General features: G+C 39.5%; 2 protein-coding genes across 5 annotated transcripts; one reads left to right on the top strand and one right to left on the bottom strand.

Moving 5' to 3' along the window:
• Positions 1-314: 314 nt before the first annotated feature.
• ctbp1 (C-terminal binding protein 1) lies at positions 315-15,431 on the bottom strand. 2 transcript variants are annotated; one of them, XM_030764857.1, is made up of 9 exons: positions 15,353-15,431; positions 6,221-6,375; positions 4,192-4,336; positions 3,553-3,759; positions 2,876-3,090; positions 2,139-2,269; positions 1,719-1,846; positions 1,256-1,370; positions 315-926 (listed from the first exon to the last, which is right to left on the bottom strand). In XM_030764857.1, the coding sequence occupies exons 1-9, from the start codon at positions 15,411-15,413 to the stop codon at positions 740-742; spliced, it is 1,344 nt and encodes a 447-aa protein (XP_030620717.1). In that variant the 5' UTR covers positions 15,414-15,431; the 3' UTR covers positions 315-739. The 2 variants fall into 2 exon arrangements, with proteins under 2 accessions (XP_030620717.1, XP_030620718.1); XM_030764858.1 differs by lacking the exon at positions 15,353-15,431 and adding an exon at positions 10,208-10,417.
• Positions 15,432-16,994: 1,563 nt separating this feature from the next.
• maea (macrophage erythroblast attacher, E3 ubiquitin ligase) lies at positions 16,995-23,035 on the top strand. Of its 3 annotated transcripts, XM_030764919.1 has the most exons (9): positions 16,995-17,068; positions 19,503-19,685; positions 20,220-20,423; positions 20,597-20,719; positions 20,903-20,979; positions 21,275-21,383; positions 21,703-21,836; positions 22,144-22,339; positions 22,458-23,035. In XM_030764919.1, the coding sequence occupies exons 1-9, from the start codon at positions 17,000-17,002 to the stop codon at positions 22,551-22,553; spliced, it is 1,191 nt and encodes a 396-aa protein (XP_030620779.1). In that variant the 5' UTR covers positions 16,995-16,999; the 3' UTR covers positions 22,554-23,035. The 3 variants fall into 3 exon arrangements, with proteins under 3 accessions (XP_030620779.1, XP_030620780.1, XP_030620781.1); XM_030764920.1 differs by lacking the exon at positions 20,597-20,719; XM_030764921.1 differs by lacking the exon at positions 20,220-20,423.
• Positions 23,036-23,265: the final 230 nt, after the last annotated feature.

Below are 23,265 nucleotides of genomic sequence, written 5' to 3' on the forward strand. Positions count from 1 at the left end.
TCTGTCCAAAATGGAACTTTTTTTTTTTTTTACCTTTACACATAAGATAATACATGCTCCTTTAACAGAATAAAACATACTGTATGTAATTTTTGTAAGTACTCTACTGAATTGGACTAAAAAAAGACACACAGGTACAAAAAACAATGCACTATATGGTTTAATTTAAAAGGGGAAAGAAAAGGGAGGGAAAATTAATTTCCTGAGAGGGTGTGCAAAACAAACTGCCTCTTTTGGGGCTCTTTTAAACATATAAAACCTAAAGTCATTTTCTCCTCTTTATACTCAATTGGTTGGATGCCTCCCATGTGCAGTTTCTTATTTTTTTTTTCTTGACTGCTATATAAACAATTCCCCATGATCTAAAAACTGTACACAAACAGGTTACATTCATGTCATAGCTACTGTTGTTTTAACAATGAACCCATTAGACACTAAAACAGATAAAATTGCCCACTGTACTTGGACAAACTACAATCTAAAACAGCAGGATATCCCTTGGGCAAGGTTTTTTTTTTTTCTTTTTTGTTTCAATTCCACATTTTTTTTTCCTCACAAGAACACTTCAAAAGAATAAGATCCAACATCTTCAGTCAAATGGTTGTCAACCTTGGGGAGAGTTGCGATTATGTCTTTTACGGCTGCCTGGAGCCTGGGAGCTTGTTCTACTCCTCTTCTTTGGGGTGAGAAGGACAAGGAGAGTTCTATAGTGGTAAGGGAAAATATGGAAAAGAAGGGGCTACAATTGGTCGTTGGGATGCTGCTCTCTGTCTGGTTCAGCCTTCCCCGTCTGGCCTGGTGATGGGGCATGGGGTGGGTGGGCTACGGTGGGCAGGCTGTGGGTTATTGGCACAGCACTTGGGACTATCCCCTCCACTGGTGGTGGAAGACCTCCCGAAGGCAAACTCACAACACCAGGGGGATACCTGAAAGCAAATGACAAGGAAACAGAATCAGGCAACACATTTTAGCATTTGAAAGTGTTTGCTTTACTTTTGCTTTAGGTTGAGTTGTTATTACTGTCCTCATTATAACCCAGTAATGCCACAGCAAGTAATATTTTGCTACTGAATAATGCTAATTGTGGCTGGATAATGTAAATTGTGGCCAACACAACTGAATCTTATCTCCACTGTATGTGTCTGATGTCTGCAGCCATCCACATGAGGGAACATAAAATCTATGTATATTTGACATTTCAACCGTTCGTTGAAGTATTAATTATCGTGATGCAGGGGATTTACAGCATGCGTACCTGTAGGCTCCATTGAGCTCTGGGTGAACTACAGCAGGGTCCATACTGGCCCAGTGTGTCGTTTGTGTCAGGAGTTCTTTATTGACACAGTTCTTCAGGCTGTCTGGAATGCGACCTGGAGGGGAAAAAAAACTTTATTTAAGTGTGTATATATGCTTTTAGTCTGATACCACTTTCTTTCCCTCTCCTTCATTACAATATACCTGACCATTTACTTTGGTCTCCCAGTGGGAGAGTTGTTATATGCTTTTCTGTATGTGTTACATCAGTTTAGGTTGAGGAACATTTCGACTGCAGTCAAAGGGCGTTAAGCACATTGACTATTCCCGAGTAACTGATGACACAATAAACACAGATTTTTCAGTGACGTGATAAAACTCACAAATGAGGATATTGTTTCAGCACTGATCATAGTTTCATATCAAAGAGCCTGTAACGGGTCTAACGTCGTGATGTGTGTTACCTGTGATTGCTCGGCGGATCTCCCTGGCTGCCTCCTCCCTCATCTCAATCGAGGCTTGTTCACTGTACCAGGCAGCATGTGGTGTGCAGATCAGGTTGGGGGCATCTTTAAGTGGCCCCTGGCTGAAACTGACACACAGTTAAGTTCATTGGAATTTATTTTATGGTTCATTTGCCTGTATCTCTTTTCTACTGCACAGTTTTGATTAGAGATATACTTACATTTTTAATGTTTGTCATTAGAAGTGACAAAAAACAAAAACAAAACAGCACTATATTGTATGATTGTACAAGTAATACACTGTAAATATCTACGTAGCGTTTCTAACTATATTTAATTTTCAAACCCCATTCGCTATCCTATACAGTCAAACACCAGTAAGCCTATTTTGACTCGAATGATACAGACAACACTGCTCACCTGAAGGGCTCTGTCTCATGGACATCCAGGGCTGCTCCACGTATTCTTCCCTCTTTCAGTGCCTGGGCCAGGGCCTTTTCATCCACTAGCCCACCTCGTGCTGTGTTCACCAAGAACGCCCCCTGACGCATCTAAAGCACAGAGCAACTAGAGTATCTCAGACAAACTTCTCGGAAAGTAATCACCCACTGTGTTCTCATGCAGTTTTTCAGGTTTTGATGGAACTTAATCTGGCCCAAAGGATGTCCTATGTTGACAGTGCTAACAAGGCAAGAGCCAGACAAAGGCAGCTGGACAGGAACCTTCATGAAATTAATGAGAATCTTATGGCTTTTCTTGAAAAGTCCCAAAATGATTGATTTTTTTATTACAATGTATCCTCTAATATTGTAACCGACCTGAAGTTCATAAGATATTCGTAGGATAATGTATGGTTGTCTTTTATCAGTTAAAGATCGGCATATACAAGGCTACTTCTATTTGAATGCCACATTTAATTAAGCTTTTTAACCGGCTCTACAGGAAGTCAGTTGTTGCAATTCCAGATTCTCTAGAATGTCAGGCAGTTGGCTGTTAAGGGAGGTGCACCCATTCTTCTGGCCTTCACAGTATCCAAATTAAGTCTGTCTTTATATGAGCGTGTACTGGGGAAGTTGACAAGTGCTTTCCTATGAATGTTAAATGTGGTTTCCTCACTCTTGTACTAAAAGTGTGTGTGTGTGTGTGTGTGTCCATACCTGTTTAATGGTGAAGTCATTGATGAGATGGTGGTTGTGCTCATTGAGACTGCAGTGTAGTGTGACACAGTCACTGTGGAAGAGAAGGTCCTGCAGGGTGTTGACCCGCTGAAGTCCCAGGGCTCTCTCCATGCCATCAGACAGATAAGGATCATAGAAAATCACATTAAAGCCAAACGCTTTGGCTCTCAGTGCCACCGCCTGGCCCACACGACCTGAAAACGGAGAGGAAAAAAAACGCTCAATTGTTGATGGCTGCCCACGAGTTCATTTAATCCTATTAACATATGTATAGAATCGCCTCAAATAAGTTTCCTCAACATTTGTGTTTTAATTGAACAACTTAAACGTAATTTATGGGTCCCTCAACTAATCAACACCTGGAAGATTGTGAGGCTGTTTTCATGAGATGTTACATTCAAATATATGTCAGATTCTGTACCAGAGCTCTAGGGAAGCATACAGGAAAATTGGTCCTGTTTGTTTTCGGAACAAACTTAGCCCTGTAGGCTTAAAAGAATTAATGTAAACACAATGATCAGAGCTACACCTTTCCCTAGGCGCCAGTTTGAACACAGGTCAAGGTAACCCCAGACTACCCGTCATATTACTGGAGAGCTAAGGTTATCCCGGGCTACGCTTAATGCATTGTGAAGAGCTCTAGGGATGTTGCTGACCTAGACCAATGATTCCAAGGGTCTCCCCTCTGATCCTTGCTGCTCCAGATGCCACCTCCCGGATCTGCTCAACACTCTGGACTCGCGTGCCCTCTCGGAGAGCCTGGTGCAGCCAGGTGGTCCGTCTATAGAGGTTTAGGATGTGACAGAGGGTGGAATCGGCCGTCTCCTCCACTGATGCTGCAGGCATGTTACAAACTGCGATGCCTAGTGGTGGATTTGAGTGGCAGTAGCTTGAGCTTTTGATTTGAAGGAACACAGAGCTCACTTTTGCGCAGTCTTACAGAGTTTGTGTCAAATAACGAAGTAATTCTAAAGAAATTTTAAAAACTGCAGTTAGCTTGGAGACATAATATCCCTCTCAACTTCCACTTATGAAGAAAACAGCTTCTACATTATGAAGCTTCTACAATATGATCAAATATCATTTTAAATACAGTGTGTGATTTTTTTTTTAAAAAAAAGAGCTAAATTAGACCTTCCTTTCTAGGGATAAAATCATTCTTTCATATATCCAGAGATCTGCAAATATTCTTGTAGAAGTACCATTTATAAATGTGCAGAATGTAAAATGTACATTTTGATTGGCGCTAGCATGGTAGAAAAAGTCAAATCAAAAACAGCTATTCAGCAGTTTACCTAGGTCTCCAGCAGACTTAATATCAATATTGTCGAAGCCGCTGCCAATGCGGACAATGATTCGGAGGGCCTTGAATTTCTCCAGGTCTTCTCGCATAAGTGTGATGGTGTGATACATGAGCGCCCCAACAGCCTCGTTCAGCACCTGTGAAAATAAAGAGGCTTGACATAATGACACACTAATTATATGTAAGACTTTAAATAACACACAGAGTATGCAGTCAGACCAGTGCTATGATTTGTATAAGAATGGTTCACTGAAGCTCAACAGTATGAGTGCATTAAAGCTTCACCTGCATTCCCACACAGCATTGTGGGCAATGTTGACGACACAAGATATGTTTCAACACAGACCTCTATGATCTATCCACTGAAGGAAAAACATCTTTCTATTCAAGTAATTCTTACATTCCTATCTATTTGGCAGAAAGATATTTGCAGTTATTGCTTTACTAACAAAAAAAACATAAATTCAAAGAAAATGTCAGGTCAGCTTCCGAAAAAAATCTATTTATAGAGTTGCACTAGTTGTATGAAGTGCAGTTTATGTGGTGATGTGTTGCGGTAGTGCTACCCTGACAGTCATGGGACTTCCTTAGATGAGATTACAGTGTTCACAAAGGCATGTAAAGGCTATCTAAGCATCCTCTTATGTTTGAGGGATCCATGTCTCTGAGTCCAGTCAAATGGTGTACTTTTCTTTGGTAACATAGCTGGGCTCCCATTGGCTTGATAAAAAGAATAGTGTGAGAGCAGGAGTGCCATCTGTCTCTACAAGCCTTGAGAGTGCACTCTGCAAAGAGCAATCTGGCGGTCCTCCAGAACAGCAAGAAACATGCCAAAAGCAATCCGCAAATCAGGAAAAAGAGAAAAGAAAAGAAAAGAAAAGAAAAGAAAAGAAAAGAAAAGAAAAGAAAAGGACACAAGTGCTGTATTTAGTGTCCAGTAGCTATGAGATGTGTTAAGGGGGCAAATATTTATGAATCATGAGATGAACAGATTGTTGTTATAATGTGCCAGTGACTGAATGTTCTGGTTACTGAGATGAACTTCGACATAGGTGGCACAGATTTTATAAACTATGAGGGTATATTTGTTGTTCAGTGTTAGGTAACAAAAGTAAACAGCAATATTGCAAACAAAATAAACTAAAGCCACTAAATACCACCTTCTAATTCTGTGCAGGTATTTCAGGTTTCTGATTAAACAGCTGCAATGTAATCATATCATTAACTGTAGTTATTTTAGAAAAGTTATGACTGGTAGAGTGACAGGAAACATAACACAGTGCCCTCTTGTCTCCTAGAAAACAACATCGTTTTTGATTGTGATTTCTAACCCCTGCATGTAGTTGATCATTAACAAGTTGATATCCATCAGCACTGTACATACTCTTTTATGATGACTAATCCTGACAGTGATTTCACCTCTCAGAAGTTTAGAAATCCAATGTCCCGAAGCTTATGACACTGAAAGATATCCAGTAAAAGCAGGAAGACTGTCTTTAGGGTTCAGTGAAAATTTAAAGAGTATAATAGAATGTGTTGTGCAAGACTTTGTGTTATTCGTTGTTTTTAGCTCTCATTATGTTTTCATTTTGGCAGTTTTGGCAGTGCTGACCCACAAAAATGATGACTGAGTAAATACACTGAAACAATACGGTAGTGTCTCAGTAATACCTTTGTAATGCACTAACAGAAAGCAATAAAAACACTCTCACTCATACACAGTATAAAGAACAAAAAAGTAAATGTAAACTGCAGTTGCTATCCTTTTTTCAGATTGCATTCTTTTTCATTTTTGATGATCGTACATTCTCACAGAAAATGAGACAGTTTGTGATCTCGATTAATCACGCTGAATCTCCTTAACCGTATGACAACATATACTTTCATTTGAGATACAGAGAAAAATGACAATGTGAGAATCTGCCTCCATTTACTGTCCCTTGGGGGAAGTCTGTTTTTATCTCTTCAAACAAATGTTCGACTGTGCTCTGTTAACAGACCATGTCAAACGTTTGGTATACCTTCTCATGGATCTCCTGAGTGGACTGGGCATCACAGAAGGCTACAGTGGCCACATCTTTCAGAATGGGCATCTCCACTGTACAGTCACGCCCGTCCAGCAAGGCCACCAGTGGCCGAGGGTGCATGGGCCCATTCATGATGGGAGGCCGTATGCCTGTACATACATACACATGCACGCACGCACGCACGCACACACACACGCACGCACGCACGCACGCACACACACACACACACACACACACACACACCACACACACACACGGACGCACACAGATAAAGAGATAGTGAGTCAATCTCCCAGATCATCATGAGATCATTTGTTTTTCAGTGTTTTCATTAATGCAGGTTTAAATTAATCCATTCACATGGCTTGAGTGAGGCAAAGATTTGTCAGAGCCTTTAAGGCTGAGAGAGGCATTAGTCAGTGGCAGCCATTTATGTCAACATCCTTAACATACAGATAGCAAGTAATACGGATTTCAGACATGTGGTTAAAACTAATCACAGCCTCAATGTGCAGGTCCGAACTGATAAATAAATATGACTAGATCTACTTTTAAATGGACTGCCTTTTCATACACAAATTCAAGATTACAATTCGTCTAAAGACCCCTTTAATAAATATGCTTCAACTCTTCCTCTTTCAAAGAGTAAATTACATCTTCATCGGCACACCCGTAACGTAGTGAAAACAGACAAAAGCTATAAACTGCTGTGTCACCATGCTACCAGCTACACAATGCCACATGTCCGTTAGTGGCTCAAAATCCGTCGCATTCCTCATACACTGCCTGATTATTACAGAAGATGTGTTGGGTTAAAAAACATAACACCCAGTTGTTCTCATGAATTTAAATGTGCTTATCAGCCCTGCGAGAATATTTGGGATTAGCTGTTATTTAGTTATGGCTTTATTATTTTAGTTGTTTTAAGAAAATGGTAAGCATAATTCGAATGAACTGAGTTAAATTCTTTCCATTATCAAAGGTCATCATCTCAAATATTTCTTGACATAAGAGCAATCTTGCTAAATGGGAATGTTGTATCTTGCATGTTGTCAGATGTGAAACTTGCCCCGGGTTGAGCAATTAACCAATGAAATTACATGGTAAGTGGTCACCAGATGACAAATGACATTTAGCCAACTAATATGAATAGCTATTAATAATTAAAAGGCAGTATAACTTCAGTAACTTATTTTAACAGCACAGCAAACACAGATAAAATCCTACTCCCAAGCATTAAACAGTGGAGAGATATTTACACTTCAAAGGATGATTAATTTGCCTCCTGCTTTATGCTGAAATCTGATTCACTATTAGAGATATATCTAAACTGTGGTAGTATTTGTTCCTCTAAAACAGTAATAAATACAAAATATTTAAAGATTCCTTATGTCAGAATGGGATAAAACACAGTAAGTAACCTAGACTAGTTGAGTTACTGACACATACTCTGAATATGACTGATGTCTAGTCCATGTGAGGATATAATGAGGACAAATAACTGAATGCATTCATTCTGTTTCATCATGACGGCCTTGAGAAAGCGCTGGAGGAACAGTTCCTGCTGTTCTTGTCCAGTGGCATGCACTAGAGGACCCTAGCCCTTAAGAGAAACTGCCGCTCTCAGTGAACATCATTTTCTTTAAAAAAAAAAGAGAGAATACTTTGAAAACCAAATTACACATAAATACCCCTTTCTTGTCATATTGCACGAAGAGGCACAATTTAATCCTGGCATTACTGAGCACTCTTAAAAACCAGTGGGCATTGCCTCTCAGAATACAAAGTGCCTTCGTATGAAATATTGCCTTCTAACAACAAAAAAAAACTGTTCAAGGTCAGCAGGGTGGTAAGGGGGGGGATGGGACATGTTTTTCCAAAAGCGTGCAGTTAAAAATACGTTTATTCACTTACAATGCCTACAATACTTGCAATACATGCACTGTACACTATCTGCTGCATGCACTACATACAATGAGCAGTTCTAATGTGTATTTGATACACCTCTGATACTCACAGGAAGAAAAGATATGTACACCTGTGTATTGGGCTCATCTGGTGATATATTATCAAACCCAATCTGGCATGTGGAGACATGGCGTGACTATGTTTTCCTAGCGTTCCCACAAGAAATCTCTTCCCTTGATGAACTAAGAGACACACCCCTCTCCACCAGACCCCTCCTTCTACCTCTGGTGTGCGCGCTCACACACAAAGAAGAAGAAGAAGAAGAAGAAAAAAAAAAAAAAAAACGGGGCCTTTTTTCCCCTCCAACAGAAAATATATATATTTCTCACCGTTATACTTATATCCACATATACTTGCCCAATAGCATGCGTGCACTTGCATGTACATACACGCATGCTCGCACACACTCATAGTTATCAGGTCGTCAGATCCCCTCAAGGTTTTTTTTTTTTGTTTTTTTTTTTTGTAGATTACAACATCAATAGAGTGAGGGGTAAAATCTGAGATCAGATATGAGTGTAGATATCTAGGTTTCAAGGTCAGGTGTAGTGAAAATGAATAAACAAATGGCAATACCAAAAATCTCCCTCACAAATATAGTACAGATCTCATACACATTCACGGTTCAGCACGCTACATCAGTCCAGATTTATTCTCTGAACACTCTTCAGTTCTTCAGTTAGTCCGAAAAAAAAAAAGAAATCCAAATCATCACTCAGTCTTGACTGATGTATATGGTTTCCACTGGCCATTGCCACAACGTACTGTCGGTATCCATCCACATTCTGTTCATATTGTTATGCCCTCAGGGTTTGCTGTATCTGTTTGAATTAGCCAGTTCATAGCAACAAGAACCAACAGGGTCAGTCTCACACCGTGTCTACAGACCTAGAGTACCCACAGGCGATAATTCAAACTGACATTGCTCTCTGTTGTGTTGCGTGAAAAATGAAAGCCTTGCCAAAACCCAACCTGTGATTAAAGGGGTGAAAGAGCAGAATCTGTTACTTAATTACACGGTTTTGTTTGGGGTCTCATGAAAGTACTGTTCTTGGAGAACAAATGGATAGCAAATAAATATAATAACGGGTAACCAGATCCATATAATATCTGGTGCTTTAAATCCACCTGCAACATTCATCCTCAGATTATTAGGTTTGAGAAGAGATGAATTGTATTGTATAAATCGGTGGCAGTTAAGAAATTTGGGGGAGAAATGATTTATAATTCTCTGCAATGTATTCAACATTATTACAATTTACAGTGAATTAAAACAGTCAATTAGGATGATAATTAAAATTTGGACAAAGCCCTATCCATTTCTTTAAGGTTGAAAAATCAAGAGCATGATATGTATATACGCTAAAGAAAAAACCCACCACAATTAACAATAACTTATTACGTTCAAGTGTCTCTCAAGCATGTTAAGGCATCAACTGTAATGTGGTCTGAAAAAATCACTACGCTTTTTTTTATGTGCCAAACTGTTGTAACAGTAGACCGTTCTAGAATGAGAATTTCCTCCTTCTAAGAGAGAAAAAATTAGGAAACAAGTCAAGGCCGGAACTGGAAGCCACATTTCCACTGCACAATGTGCAGCTGAGCCATTGGAGAAATATTAGCTATGTCCTTGCCAGCCCGTCCAATTTTTCCAGGAGGGATAGTATGTTTTCTGTCCTTCAGCTAAGCACAAGTCTTAAAAGCTTGGAGTACTCTTCAAAACACGTACATACGCTGGTAAATGTGGTCTTCACACGGAAACAGTGAGAAAAGACTACACGGTACGCAAGCAAATACACCTTTGTACATTGGAGAATGGTTGAGATGAAAGATAATGGGAAAGAGAGACAGAGAGAGCGAGGGAGAGAGAGAGAGAGAGAAAGGAGGGGAGGAGGGAAGGAAGAGGGGGAGGGGAAGAAAGAATACTGCTCAGTGAATGCACAAATATCTGTGTCTATATCAGTACAACCGTTCACATGTGGTCCCATACAGAAAGTAAAGCGAAACGTTTACCTAATGGCAAGCCTTTGTTCAGCAAATGAGAGCTCCCCATCTTTTCAGATCCACCAGAAAACCAGAGTGTGTCCCCTCAGAAACGCATTCACAAAATCCACAGCATATGGCGGCTACCTCAATTTTCTTATTCCTGTTTTTCCTGCCCTAGAGTTGCTAGCTTACACATACGCTCCCGCTCTCTCTCTCTCTCGCTCTCTCTCTCCTTTTCTCAAGCTCCCTCCCCCTCTCCCTCCCGCTCCCTCTCTTTCTATTTCAACTCTCTCTCTCTGACAAACACGCATGCACACACAGAATGCAAGTGTCACTGCATTTATGGGAGTGGGAGAGTGAGAGAGAGTGAGAGAGAGAGAGAGAGAGAGAGAGAGAGAGAGAGACAGAGAGACAGAGAGAGCGCGGGTGTGAGGTGGCTGCAAGAAAGAGAGAGGAGGAATGGGGAGGAGCCTGAGCTCATACAAAATTGATCTTTTGTTTCCTGAGAGGGGGCAAAATGAAAGAGTTATGCGATGGCAAGGAAAGAATCAAAGGAGGAGAGAGACTGAGAACTGACTCCTTTTGATTCTATAGGTTTTGGGGGGGGGGGGGGGGGGGGGGGCGGTGGTGTGGGGGGGCAGTCACATAAATAAATTAGGCGGTACAGTGAAGGATAATAAATGGGTCATTTTCTCCCTTTCCAAAGCCTAAAATGTAATGTTGCGTGAGCCATACAAAAAAATAGTGCTTTGAACACATTTATTTTCTGCACTATTAGATAAGACAAGTTAGCTCAAAGTTAACTGCACTGGACTATGTGATTGTGAAGGTATTGGATAATTTAGCAGTAGACAAACCAAGAACTGAGTGGTAGCTTAGAGATGGCTTTAAATCATCAGAAAGAAATAAGATTTAAATCCTCAGTCTGTTTAAAAGCTCTCTCATTAGTCTCTTTCATCCAAGGTATAAAATAACCCTGCATGAAAAAAAAAATAAAAGATAAACATACAGACATTGATTGTCTTGTTTCATTACAACGATTTGCAAGGTCTGGTAAATTAATATGCGACGTTATATGATATATTTCTGGCATATACTGGTAACTTTAAACTTTTGTCATTATTACATGAAGATTTTGCTCACATTAAACAAATGCGCCTTGAGGAAATGAGAAAACGTGGGGTAGATATATGGTCAGTGTCAAAGTAGTCTGTCATTTCAGTCGAAAAATAACATGAAACATCATAATTTACCACTGTTGTTTATTCAGATGTATAGGGCAGCATTTGGTCTTTTTTATTGCCATAGATATATTTATGGTTTCTCAGCAGTGTGGTTTGAGGCCGCAGAGAAAGGTGGGGGGTGGGGGGGGGGGGTGCTGTGCTTTGATTAATACCCATGCTGTGATGTAGTCTAACATGCTAGTTGACACTTCGTGATAAAGCCAATCGTATGTGATGATCTGAAGCTCTCTGCACATATCTCATTGCTAATTTGCGCCACATTTTCCACAAGCGTCCCAGCTCTTTGCAGGATTGCTGATGTGATGCTATTAATATAACCCAGGCAAGCTATGTGTTGGGCCACCTCTGTACTGTCAGGATAACAAGCCAATTCTGAGAGTATTAGCAGATCCTGCACATGCACTCCAGTGGACAAGTCACCCTGATTAGTGCTCAAGCAGAAGATCCCTCTGTCTGTGACTTCATTAGAGCACACAGAGGACCTCAGGGACTGTTGGTTTGGTCAGCGGAGCACAAAGCATGCGCTACATGGAGTGTCAGTATCTCAGCTATGTAGGAAACCAAGCTAATCAATCCAGCATGGTTAAATGGTCATTTGAGCGTTGTTAAACTATATACTCTTGTAGTGAGCCTTAAGGTCCTTGGCTCTGGGATTGATTTCTCAGTCACCAACTGTAGCTCATCTTAAGTTATGGTCCTCTGCAATGTTGTCTTTCCAACAGAAAATTTGGAAAATAAAACAGAACAAAAAGCAATAATGTACAATTTGGTTGTGCCTCAAGCTGTAGTGCTTGTTGTAGTGGTTTCGTCCTTGGATATTTGGATCAGGGTTACACTAAAGGAAACCTTAGATAGGGAAGTACAGCAGCGATTGCTTACAATCTTATGATGCATCATTTGCACTCACTATTAGACAGGACATGTAACATTATACACCATCATGCATTTAACACTCTGAAGCCTTCCTTGTTTAATCTTAAAATCACCATCAACTTCCTTCTCTGCACAAAATAAACGGTAATGAAGCAACATTAATGTAGAGCTGGAACTAACATTCCCCCAACAGGGAATATTATCACCATGTAAAATGGCACAAGGACATAGCAAGGTGAAAATGGTTCTGCAACAAATCGCAGTTTCACACAGTTAGATCAGTTCAAGAACACGCTGTTGTTAGAAGGCAGAAAAGAAAACTGACAATGTCACTGGACACATTTAAATATGAGTGAATGAGGCATCACAAACAGCACTAGTGCAAACAGCAGTGACCTACTGTGGTGGAAAAGAAAGCATAAGAAATGTTGGAAAAGGAGATAAAAGATGCCTTGGAGAAAGATCAAGCTGTCTGAGCAGACACAGCAGCCACCTCATCAGTGCACACATGCACACACACTCACACACACACACACACACACACTCACACACACTCACACACACACTCACACTCACTATCTCTCTCTCTGCAGCGTATCGAATGGTTAAACTCCTTCACATGGCATTTAGCTGTAAAGAGAGTGAGCTTACAGAGCCACAGTATAACATTTTACTATTGTATAGTTATAACTATATTACTGTATAACGCAGTACATTCTAAATAACACCCGTTTGACTCATATATTCACATAAAACTCAAAAGCTTCTAAGAAAATGTGTAAAAAAAAAGCTTTAAAAAAAAAAAAATGACAAAAAAGATAAACCACCACATTAATTTGAGTTTGGTTAAATTAACTGATGAAACCAATGAGGGTTTCCAGTTTCAAACTGTTGTCTTTTTCAAGAGGCCTTAATGATGTATTGACTGCACTGTTTCATGTGTAAGATATATCTGTCTACAAAATTAATAGTCCTTACAAAAGGGGAGATACCTATGGAAAGAGTCTCAAACACCAAAAACAATAACGGTAAAAAAAAGGAAAAGACATGAAAAAGAAATATACATTTGAACAAGAAGCTGACAACTTCAATACACAGTAATTACTTTAACAATGACTCCAGACAACAGAAAAAAATGCTGTAAAAAGGAAATCTAAAGTATTCATAACTAAAATATAGAATTTCAAAAACTCTCCCGCCGTCTGAATTAACACTAACATTTTTGGGAGCTATCTGTGTTCCAACTTTGTACTCAGTTGGTTAAAAATTAATCACTCCCACAGTCCCATTTCTGGCATATTTCTTTGGGAGCACCAATGTACAAAAAAATAAAATGCAATTTTTTTTTTTACTGTATTGTGGTCAGATATCTGACCAATCATGAATATTTATGTTCATAAGTTAAAGCAGTAGCTGTAGTTCTATGATCAGTTTTTAAAAGTGAACATCCTTTACACAATAGTAAGGGTAGCGTCCTTCAGTCTGACAGGTTTCCCTTGACTAGAACTATGTCATGCTTAACACTGTGCTTTTATGTGCGAAAAGTCTATTTTAGCTCTGCATATTTCACACAGGATTCAAGTTCAGTTCGAGTAAAATTTGACAGTCGTGTAGACATTCTGCATATTTATATGGTCACCATAGCTTCTGCACAGGATAATTTTGATTTTTAAACGTCCTTCCAATCAGCATTATGCTCATTATGTGTGCCTCACCCAGCTGAATGTATGAATAATTTTCCCAGGAGACACTGTCGGCGATTCTACATTCACGAGCTATTATTTATTACACAGTATTCAGCAGGAAGCACGTCTAAGCTATTAACATAAAAGTTACGTTAACTTCAAATAACATGTTAAAAATGTTGCCTAACAATAATGTTTTGACTCAAAACAGTTCTCAGTTCAAATTACACAACCGTGCTTCGTTAAAAGGGTAAATGGGACTCGTGCATGTATTTATAAGTTATACCCTTTACTTGTACATGATTTAGTGTATATCCCAGATGTCTGTAAACCCTAACTCTCTGAAATTAGAGGTCGTTGAACTTTACAACGATCAGTTGTGACTGGTCTGCCAGAGTGATCGTTTTTGGCCAAACCTGTCATCGTGGTATTTTTTATTCCTACTCAGATGGTCGTGTTGAATGTTATTACAACAAGCATGCTTGCCAAAACAATGTTTTCGCATAATAGACTATCGACGCTGTAGCAATTATTGAAAGCAACCTCCAGATATTGATAGAGTACGCTATGGAAATGCCTGCGGAGGAATAAGACCATACAGTTACTCAGTATATGGCAGTACCTAAGCATATTACATATTAGCCTTTTGCCAACAAAGTAGTGTCGACAGGATAACATGCAAGGAGCGTGTGACACATGTTCCTCGAAATTACGCCTGCCGTTTACATTACTGCTTTGACATTTACTCTAGTGTTTCTCTTGTGAAAAAGATGCATGGTTTTTGGGGGTATAAGATAAGAAATTCAGAACAGACTGTGTTTTGCCTGTTAGGTCAACTCACTTACAATATTGCATGAAATGCTAGTATCCCTCGTTCTTCAGAGTAATGAAAACATACTAACATAGAAAGAAAACAGTTCAACAAAATGCTTATTATTTTGAAATAACTTCCCTGCAAATACTAAAACACATGCAAACACTCTTCCCACAAGCATCTCATTAGCTCTTTGAAACGATATATGCTAATTTCGATTTTAACTTTAATCAAACACAAATCACCCTAACACATTATTATACATATTGACTGCTTGCTTAAATATTAACTGAACAGTGACACATCTGAACACTGTAACACTCTATTTTCAAAATTTGGTATTACACCCACAACTGGCCCCGCCATACTATTTACAGCTCACACAGTTCTCATATGCTTTACAGCCGCCCCACCAAACCAGTCCCCAACGGCCACACTCTACGCGTGTCAAGAAAAGACCAGTCACAACTGCATAGGGGCGCCAGCTGGCCACCTTAGACAAGTACACACAGCTCACAGGAAGTAGAATAAAAAGGGGCAAAAACAAATCACCAACCTTGCATCAATCGCTTTGGTGTCTCGGTCTCAGAATCTACCGGGGATTTGGGGTAAAACATGCAGCAAAGAAGTGACCAATCGGGTTGACTGACTGTAAAACAGCCAATCAAGGTAGGTTGTCTTTTGGACAGGGGCCAATCACAGCACGGCTCATTGGTTGGGCACATACAAAGCACGGAGGAGGGTTCACTTGCACATACAGGAAAACGAAATCTGAGTGCACTGTGGGGCGAGGGATAGCAGGAGGGAGTAGAGAAGGTGAAAGCATATGGGGGATGGTGTAAAGGGAATGAATAGAGACAGATAAGGAAAAAGCAGCCTGCTACAATAAGATAGAATGGACAAAGCAACGACAGCTACTTATAAGATTTCCGTTGCAGTGCAGAAAAGTAATGGCCTTTGTTCAGGCATTAGAACAAAATCCACACTTGAAGATAAGTTTGAAATAATGTTAGGTACTATTTTTCTCTCTTTCTCTGTCTCTCGTCTTTGTTAACGTGACACTTTAAGCACAGCAACCAAATTAGAAAAGAGCATATGTAAATGCTTAAGTAACAGACATAAAACGTTTTTGAGACCGGGGATTTTGAGATCTACCAATAATATGATTTACTTGAAATAAATACCTCAAATTAGTTGACACACATTTCAATCTCAAACTTTCTCCCCCTTTTAAAATGGAGCACTATTGAGAATATTAAAATTTCAAACCCACTAATGAAACTGGGATGGGAAGTAGCATGTAGAAAGAAGTGGTTATTCATTTATGAAACTGAAAGGCTCGTTTTGAAAGCTGTTGTATGAGTGAATGCAGTAAAGAACAGGTCATCTACCTACATTTCATTGTTTTATGATGTAACACTGCTGTGTTTTGCTTGACAGTGCGTGTATTTCTTTGGATTAAAGCTCATTATTTTAAAAGGAAATGGTTGACTTAGAAGGGTACAAGTATTGCAGAAAACACCATACTTCTTTGAAACATCCATGTTTTCCAAAAGGAGCCAGAGGGTGTTTTCTTTTGCAACATATGCAGTTTAGAGCTGTATGTATATATAGGGACATCGCTGGATCGTTGGTATTGGAGTATCCATACAAAACATTTTATATAGTAATTTTGTGAGCCAGTTGATCATCTGGCACATCAGATGAAATGGCAATACTTTTAAGACAGGTCCGTCTTCGAAGTCTGTTGGATTTTATTTATTTATTTATTTTTTGAGTCATGTTGTTACCACTTTGCTGAAATCACAGATAAAGATAACCAAAGTTTCACGCTATCTGCTTTGGTTACTTTTTAATAGTATAGAGAGTCAAATATTAGTGCTTCTGAAAACTGTTAGTATTCTTCAGCGCAACATTTTCTTCATTGCAGTAGTTCACGGTACATAAATGCTCTTACATCCTGAAATATCGCTTAATAGGATTTCATATTTTTGTTTTTATTTTTTGTTTTCTGCGTATGTATACACCACAGTCGGCCCTCATGTTTGAAAAACGGCTCACAAAAGACTTTGATTGCACCACGACATTAGGAGGCAGTGCTGAGCTCTGTAGCGTTGTCATTTGCAGTATGAGACCATCAACATCACGAGAAAGAGATGAGCGAATGTAGAGGTGTAGTTGGTGCTGTTTTCCTTTAGTGAAGATGGCGGTGCAAGAAACAGCTGCTCAACTCTCTATGGCTCTAAAGGTCCAAGAATATCCAACTTTGAAGGTTTGTCATAGCTGGTGTCTTGGTTGATATACTTACGGCAAACGTGAACTGTTTTCACCTGACATGCATCTGCATTTTATTGATTTAGCTTGTTAATTTACCCCAGTATAGTGATTGACAATCACAGTGGAACGTATTTTAGGCAACTTTACTGGGTATGCTAAGGCAGATAGCTAACGAGCAAACAACAACCAGTGCTGGCTTAAAATAGCTTGCTAAAAATTAGTTAGCGTTATGTGGCAACTTAGGGGAGCAAAGTTAGCATAATATGACGGTAGGATTACGACTCGGTAGCAAGGCAAATCGTATTTAAGCTTGAGTCTTTCTACAAAATAACTTCAACAGTCAAGCTCAATTACAGTGTAAAATTAACCAAAATGTTCGACATGTCAGTGTGAGCACTGCTTTTCTAACCCTAATCGGAAATCTTACAGTTGTTACTGTGGCTGGAGGTCTTACGAATGGTAGCTAGCTTTGGTTAGCTTGCTAGCACATTTGTTAAGGCTGTCACGCAACACAAGCTTGAACACGGACTGCTAGATCGTCCCATGGTCATGAGCAACGCAGTTAGCTAGGTAGATACGATATATCACGTTAGGTAGGAAGATTTTGAGGATTGCATTTCATACATCGTTTGGTAAGGAAATATTTATTCTCTGTCATATTTAAGATTAGCTGACCAAAGCTCCAACAAATAAGTGAGCTACCCATGATAATCAGACCGCCAGCTACATTTATGATAGGCAGGTGCACATTGAAAATAAGGCTATCCTGTTTTCACATATACAGTAATTGTAAAATCGAACAGGTGCTGATGTTCTCTATAGAAATAATGGCATTTTTCTACCTACATGACACTTCGCCATGCAGCGCAGAGCCAGCAAATTATTTCATGGTGGACATAAAGCACCGTTGTTCTCTGCGTCACATTTTTTACATCTGAAATCAGACTAGACAGATCAAAGATCCTGGCATGGTATAACACTGACATAATGATACATTTTATCTCTGTATTCTGAGGCTCGTTTTTCTGATGGGCGCAGATATTTATCATCTTAGGAGGATCTTGATCAAGGAGGAAAACGTTTTACCATCTTGCATGATTCCTGCAACGCTGACAGAATTTCAATGCTAATGTTCTATCATAGCTATGTATTGGGTAGGAGTGAAATGCAGGCCTTGTGTGCACTGGTATTTTATGGTTTTGTCTGACAAGGACTCTTTATTTATGTGCATACATGGCCTGCCGATGAGTCGACGCTAAATGTAACTCATTAACTTGCAAAGCTGTCGTCTGTGTTCTCTGAATGCTGAATGCTTATTGTTGATGGAAGGTGGGAAGATCACAGTCTGTAAGAAAATGTAGAACACATTTGATGGGAATATATATATATATATATATATATATATATATATACACACACACACATACATATAGTGTGTGTGTGTGTGTGTGAAAAATTCCGTTTAATAGGATTGGTACATATTTTTGTTTTGATGTATTTATTATTTTCATGTTTAACTTAGACCTTAGACAACTGATGTGTGCTGACTCCTGAGATAGTATGTCGAAATAAACTAGTAATTAAATTTTTTGGTCACTGACCACACACACCTTTGATGGCTTTGCAGAAGTCCAGCAGTGTTATAGCACTATCACTGTAGCATATTAATGTTAAAGTAAGCATGGAAACCCTATGAGAGTAATGTAAATAAGAATACTGCAGTGATCAACACTGAGTAATCTCATAGTGATAAACCTGTGATTGCGTTTAATTTAGTCATTGTACTGGATTGTTCTGGATTGTAATCCATAGAATTAAATCATGCTTTTGATCTTCACACTGTAGCAGTGGTTCGGCTCAAGATTTGATAGACTAGATGTAGATTTGATTTTAGGACTAGATGTAAAAACAATTACAAACAAAAACAATTTGTTGTTGTTTTTTGTAAGTATGTTACCTCTTGACTGTCTTTGAACAAAGAAAATGATATTTATAAACTTACAAAAAACAAAACAGAGGCTGTAAGCCTGTCCATGCTCAACTAAGTTAACCATAAAACTGGGAAAACTACTGGATTGAGAAATCTATGTCTTGGTTTGCCTTTGCAGTGTTCCATCAAAATCAAATAATTTACGAATGATGAAAAGCATGTAACGTACTCTGCTCAGTGAACCATACATTGTTATCTTCTGAAATTCAGTTTAATGCATGAGCACCCAGGTGATCACGTGTTCATCACAAGTCTCTCTGCGAGTTTTGTCGAACTAAAACTTGTGTTTCTTACTTTTCTCGAGGCTGTACCTGCATGTTATTGTTCATGTTTTATGCATTGTCTAAATTTAAGTGGACGTGGGCTCTTTTTTCTTTTAATCTACTTTTTGTTATAGCTTGTTTACCAGCTGGTCTTAATTTTGCTCTGATTTCCACAGGTACCCTATGAGACCTTGAATAAACGCTTCCGAGCAGCCCAGAAAAACATAGACCGGGAGACTAGTCACGTTACTATGGTGGTTGCAGAGCTGGAGAAGACACTTAGCAGCTTTCCTGTGGTGGATTCAGTTGTTTCCCTCCTTGATGGGGTGGTTGAAAAGCTTAGTGCCCTCAAGAGAAAGGTACGTTCCCATGGGAACAGTTCATTAGCATTGGAATGTTGCCTCGCTGGTTTCAAGAAATTTCAGCTGCCTAAAAAAGCAGGTATCTCCCTTGTTTTCAATCTAAATTAGACTTCTGGGAGGTTGGAAGTTTATGAAAATCTCTCGAACAGCAATGGTTCCATTTTCTCAAGTCCCTTGTTATCTTAGCAGTAGTGTACTGCTCAATTTAATCATTAAATTATTGCAGTGGTATGTCAAGTGTCACAAGGCATTATGTTAAGGTCTCAGGACATTCATTCATTAGAAAATGTACATCCAGCTCTGTGAGCCTCTCCTGTTTCAAATCCTGAAGCATATCAAACTCAGTTGACCTGTATATGTATATACAACTATACACTTGCTGTATTGTACCAAGGGGACCACATATTGATACTGAACATCTCTTTATAATGGACATAAACAATAATGATCGTGAAACATGAGAAAATGTAACATCCGCTTAGCCCTTGGAACACATGGAGTAGTTATTGAACTTCCGGTCATTTCCTGCAGGCCGCGGAGTCCATCCAGGCAGAAGATGAGAGTGCAAAGCTATGCAAGCGTCGCATAGAGCACCTTAAGGAGCACAGCAGCGACCAGCCAGCAGGAGTCAACCTGTGGAAGAAGAAGCGTATGGACCGCATGATGGTGGAGCACCTGCTGCGCTGTGGCTACTATAACACTGCAGTCAAACTGGCTCGACAAAGTGGAATCGAGGTAGGCTTGCCTTGTTTGTTGAACTGGAGGCTTGGCGCACTAACAGTTATTGAATTTTTCTAATAGTTTGTTTGTCTACGAAATGTTCATGTTTTGATAACATGTTTTAATTTGATTCACATCATGTCTGTTGTTTGTAATGAAAGAGAGCCAATTCTGTATGTTTGTTTTAGGATTTGGTAAATATTGAGATGTTCCTTACTGCAAAAGAGGTTGAGGAGTCTCTTGAACGTCAGGAAACATCCACCTGTCTGGCCTGGTGCCATGACAACAAGTCTCGCCTGCGTAAAATGAAAGTAAGACAGTAAATCCCACTTGATGTGCTGGTACAGCTTTGTGTGTGTGTGTGTGTGTTTTTAATGTGCCTGGATGTGATTGTTTTGGTAGCAAGCCCAGTTTCACTCTGTAGAGAGTAAGGATGGAGTGTAAGTTCTCAGAACTGCTGAGACACATTTAACTTTGTTTATTTCTCATCTCAGAGCTGTTTGGAATTCAGTTTGAGGATTCAGGAGTTTATTGAACTTATTCGCCAGAACAAACGCATGGATGCTGTACGGTAAGAAATTCACAGCTTGAACATGACCATTTTATTTAAGTGAAAGCCTCATTATATAAGGTGTCATTTAAACACTGGTTTTCTTTGTTTTATGAAACAGAGCAGACACAATAGTACATCTATGTGTCTGAGCTTATCGTTGATAAACATGTAGCACAGAGCAGCATAGCAAATATTTGCAGGCAGTATTGTCTTGTTTTCGGTGTTAAGCATTACCGGAAATTTCTTATTTTCTGTTGCTTTTTCTTATTATGAGCGCTGTTTTGAAGTGTGTCATGTCCGTGTTGTGTTGTAGACATGCAAGGAAGCACTTCAGCCAGGCAGAGGGAGGCCAGCTGGATGAGGTGCGACAGGTCATGGGAATGCTGGCCTTCCCCTCTGACACTCACATTTCACCTTATAAGGTAACAATAACACGTCCATCAAACACGTCCTTCATATTCAGTTTTATAATTTATATTCAAACCCCTATTAAGATTTTAAGAAATGATCAGGTCACACCATTTGTGCATCGCTCAATTGAAATGATTATAGCAGTTCATTGTTTCTGGTTGTTGTCTTAGAATTAATGCCATTGCATCATTGACACATTGGTCTGTACCTGTGAGAGATTATTGGCTTTAAACTTCCGTATATATTGGTACCAGACTCTACATTTGTTTTCAGTATTGCCTTTCTACATGCATGGTAGATAGTTTGCAAAAATGTTTAATGTGTTTCTAGGACCTTCTGGATCCAGCTCGTTGGAAAATGCTCATCCAGCAGTTCAGATACGACAACTACAGATTACACCAGCTTGGGAACAACTCAGTATTCACGATCACTCTCCAGGCAGGCCTGTCTGCCATCAAAACTCCGTATCCTCTGTGCTGTAGTCTCTCGCTGCCTCTGGCCTCTACTGATGGGGATCTGTAACATGGATACCTATTTAAGGGTCTTGCTAATCACTGCCATCATTTAATACCATTAGTGTATGTGAGGCCATGGCCCAGCAGCTTTAAACTCTGACTGTTGTTCAAAGTATTGATGTAATGTTAAAAACAAGTCCTTTTAATGTAAGAGAACTTTGTCTTTATTTCACATTTGCATTTTCAGAGACCCAGTTCAGAAGCATCGTTACAGATAACTGTGTCCGGTTTTAGCCCTTAACTTTTGCGTTTTCAGGCAGTGTTACAAAGAGGACGGGACCTCCAAAAATCCTGACTGTCCTGTATGCAGTAAGTCACTGAACAAGCTGGCTCAGCCTCTACCCATGGCCCACTGTGCAAACTCGCGCCTGGTGTGCAAAATCTCTGGTGAGGTCATGAATGAAAACAACCCACCCATGATGCTGCCTAATGGCTATGTGTATGGATACAATGTGAGTAATTGCAAGACATCAGTAATTATCTTATTTTTTTTTTTGTAACTAGTTAGTTAGCGGGATGGAAATTCTTTGACTGATACACTGTCCGTTGTTTTCACTCCCTTGTCTTTAGTCTCTCTTATCCATACGCCAAGATGACAAGGTAGTGTGTCCCAGAACCAAAGAAGTCTTCAACTTTTCCCAGGCTGAAAAAGTCTACATTATGTGATGGGACATCTATGGAGTATTCTGCAGGATATTTAGTTATGACATCAACCTAGGCTGGGTGGATCCACAGTAAATCCACAAGTCTGAGGGCTTCAGCCCCAAGCCCCTGTTCCATGACTGAATTCAATCAACGACATGCCCTCACCCCTTTCTGACCTGCTAAAACCTTCAATGGGAGGGAGGGTTGGAAATGCAGTGGGGTGGATTTTGGGATGGATTGATGAAAAAGACTTTTTGTTTTTAAAAGCATTGATATTTTGACATTTATTTAACTGGATTCCTTACAGTAGTGCCGTGTAAACAGTGCTCCATATTATATCATAAGCAAGAGCTTCTGATTTAATCTGTAGTGAGTAGAACTACCCAAGTATACATTATCGGTGTTGAACGGGGTATCCTTTTCATGAAGCACATTTTTGAAATAACTTGTGAGTAGGTCTGGATGAGGAAAAAAAAAAACAAATAAACACCTTTTAAGTCTTAGGTCTGTATGGTTGATTGCGGCTTGCTTACACATAACAGTGGTGCCATGGTGCTCGGTCATTAACTATGCATCATACATCTTCTCCATCATACTTCTTATACCGTCATTCCCCTTGACCTTTCAAATCCTATTATAGACTGATTATCACAGAAAACAAAGCTACAAAGGGTATATATTTATGCTTATATAAATATATATAGTATATGTTTGTTGTGGTTCCCTGCCTGTA

Source organism: Chanos chanos, chromosome 2, assembly GCF_902362185.1.
Source record: "Chanos chanos chromosome 2, fChaCha1.1, whole genome shotgun sequence".
NCBI classification, from domain to species: Eukaryota; Metazoa; Chordata; class Actinopteri; order Gonorynchiformes; family Chanidae; genus Chanos; species Chanos chanos.

What these genes read in the sequence shown, in the direction of transcription:
- ctbp1 (XM_030764857.1), bottom strand. Translation starts at nt 15,413, where the DNA reads ATGTTTTACCCCAAATCCCCGGTAGATTCTGAGACCGAGACACCAAAG. An exon ending in ACCAAAGCGATTGATGCAAG is followed by an intron (nt 6,376 to 15,352) that starts GTTGGTGATTTG and finishes ATGTATGTACAG; the next exon opens with GCATACGGCCTCCCATCATG. An exon ending in GAGCTCAATGGAGCCTACAG is followed by an intron (nt 927 to 1,255) that starts GTACGCATGCTG and finishes ATTTGCTTTCAG; the next exon opens with GTATCCCCCTGGTGTTGTGA.
- maea (XM_030764919.1), top strand. Translation starts at nt 17,000, where the DNA reads ATGGCGGTGCAAGAAACAGCTGCTCAACTCTCTATGGCTCTAAAGGTC. An exon ending in CTGTCTGCCATCAAAACTCC is followed by an intron (nt 21,837 to 22,143) that starts GTATCCTCTGTG and finishes TTGCGTTTTCAG; the next exon opens with GCAGTGTTACAAAGAGGACG. An exon ending in GCTATGTGTATGGATACAAT is followed by an intron (nt 22,340 to 22,457) that starts GTGAGTAATTGC and finishes CCTTGTCTTTAG; the next exon opens with TCTCTCTTATCCATACGCCA.